The sequence below is a fragment of the Orycteropus afer genome, unplaced genomic scaffold (genome assembly GCF_000298275.1).
Source record: "Orycteropus afer afer isolate SDZICR_OR568_19922 unplaced genomic scaffold, OryAfe1.0 scaffold00541, whole genome shotgun sequence".
NCBI lineage: Eukaryota > Metazoa > Chordata > Mammalia > Tubulidentata > Orycteropodidae > Orycteropus > Orycteropus afer.
The window spans coordinates 1,318,341-1,320,712 of record NW_006922128.1 but is presented as its reverse complement, the minus strand read 5'-3'; the positions used below and the strand labels follow the sequence as shown (position 1 = coordinate 1,320,712).

At 60.6% G+C, this 2,372-nt stretch overlaps 1 protein-coding gene across 1 annotated transcript in view; it reads left to right on the top strand.

Moving 5' to 3' along the window:
* The window catches only part of SLC12A7 (solute carrier family 12 member 7), a 58,971-nt gene that overhangs the window by 39,811 nt on the left and 16,788 nt on the right, over positions 1-2,372 (top strand). The window contains exons 12-13 of the mRNA XM_042782954.1: positions 633-751; positions 854-952. Coding sequence (XP_042638888.1) covers positions 633-751; positions 854-952 — 218 coding nt within the window. The remainder of the gene's footprint in view (positions 1-632; positions 752-853; positions 953-2,372) is intronic.

The window sequence follows — 2,372 nt, the reverse complement described above, 5'->3', positions numbered from 1 at the left end:
GGGGATGCAGGGAGAGGGGAGGGAGGGTCAGAGGGTAGGGGTGATGCCCTGTGGGCAGGGTCCAGGAAAGTTCCAGTGTGTGGGGGTGCAGCCCGCTTAGCAGCCTGAGAGGAGCGTGGATGAGGGCTGGTGCCCCCTTGGCCCACCTGGGGCTCAGGGCCCTAGAGCGGAAGGCTGTCTGTGTGCTGTCACCTTGCACTCAGTGGGCAGGACTAGAGTGGACGCGGGGCATCGGGCAGGAAGAGGGGCTGGTCCCTGAGCCTGTGTGGACCCCTTCGCTGGCAGTCCAAGCAATCGAGGCTGGGAGGACATTGCCCCTCTCTGTGCCCCATCACCTGTTGTAGGGTCTCTGCTTGGGGGTTCTCTGGCCCTGGCTGGGTGAGGTCACGGGGGGTGTGTGTGTGTGTGTGTGTGTGTGTGTGTGGAGATTGCATCCTGTCTTTATAAAACGCGGCTTCTAGCCCACATTCCTGTGTCTTCCGGAAGTAAGTTTCAGTCCTACTGTTCAGACGTCTTGGGGGTGACCCCACCTGGCCGTCCCTGTCGCGGATGGGAGGTGTGTCCCTGTGCTGTCTGGGATGGCCCCACCCAGACGCTCACCTGGCCCTGGCTCACCTGGCCTCTCTGTGCAGGTGTTCGGCCACGGGAAGGCCAACGGGGAGCCCACCTGGGCCCTGCTGCTGACGGCCCTCATCTGTGAGATCGGCATTCTCATTGCATCGCTGGACAGTGTGGCGCCCATCCTGTCCATGTGAGCACGGGGGCTGGGGCGAGGGCACGGGGGCTGGGGCGAGGGCACGGGGGAGGGCGTCCGGGACCTCCGCCTGCTCCATTCACGCCCCTTCACCCCCAGGTTCTTCCTCATGTGCTACATGTTCGTGAACCTGGCCTGCGCCGTGCAGACCCTGCTGCGTACCCCCAACTGGCGGCCACGTTTCAAGTACTACCACTGGTACGTGCTGGGCTGGGGCACGCACACATGTGACCTCCAGTGTGAGGGGTACAGTCCGTGCGGCTTCCTGGATAGCTCATGTACCACTGGTACGTGCTGGGCTTGGACACGCACACACCCATGACCTCCAGGGTGAGGGATGTGGTCCATGTGGCTTCCTGGATAGCTCATATACCACTGGTACACGCTGGGCTTGGACACGCACACACCTGTGACCTCCAGGGTGAGGGGTACGGTCTGTGCGGCTTCCTGGATAGCTCATGTACCACTGGTACACGCTAGGCTTGGACACACAAACATACACACACCCGTGACCTCCAGGGTGAGGGCTGTGGTCCGTGCGGCTTTCTGGATAGCTTACGTACACCTGCTCTTTGGGTCATGATGGGCTCGGAGGAACTCGTCCTGGGAGGGCGGCAATGGACAGGGACCCCGGGGTGGTTCCAGAAAATTGTAGGGAGTTTCTGGCCGTTCTGTGAAGCCAGGGCTGGAGCTCATGGTATGGTTGTCTGTCTGGCCCCACGGCCCACGGACACTGTGCTCAAGGCAGACCCCCTGCTGTCAGGGAGCACTGCTCTGGGCCCCTTGGTCTCATGCTCCCTGGAGACCCTTGGCAGGACTGGTGCTGAGTGGGTGGGATGGGGAGCTGTGGGCTGCGCTGGCACGGGGGGTGGGTGGGGGAGTAGGGGTGGGGAGCCAGGGCCAAAGTTTGTCTCTTTTTGAACTTGTTATCGTGGTTTGGGTGAAAGTTCGTCGAGGAGATTGATCGCCATCTAGCAGTTGGTACGCGTTTGTTCCTGATGTCGGTTTCATCCCGGCACCGTGGCAGCACTCCCCACGTCCCCCTGTGGTCACCATTTTCCTTCCTGCCCTTCCTGCCTCTGAGCAGTGTCCCTGCGCAAACGCTGTCTTTGGACCGCACGTGATTGGTTGTTCTAAGGACCCCGTGCCTCCCTGGTTTAGTGGTTCTTATGTAGGTCTGTGGTTTGCCTGGAAGTTGAGGCCTGGTTCAGACCAGGCTTGCAGGGTGACTAAGGGCTGTGGTCGTGGGGGCTCCACCAGTCTCTGTCAGATGAGTAAGTCTGGTCGTCTTAGGATGCTGACTTTCGTTCCACATTTTTCTCCCCCTCTAGCCAGGACCTGCTCTTACGATTCTTTTCAGAGTGGCGGGCAGTGGTAGCCAGGCACTCCCTTCTAATCGCAGGGTCACAGAGTGGGTCCACGTGACCTCCTGGTGTCTGGAACAGACCGTTCCCACGTGTCATCCCCTTCGCTCCTTTGCTGTGGACGAGCAGGGCCGGTAGCTGCCCCTCAGATCGTTGTTCACAAGCTTTTAAGACCCGTTCAGTCACTGCTTATTGAAGTGGGCGCAGAGCAGTGTCACTGTGGGCTGTGTGGTGCCAGTTGACCTTAGTGTCCC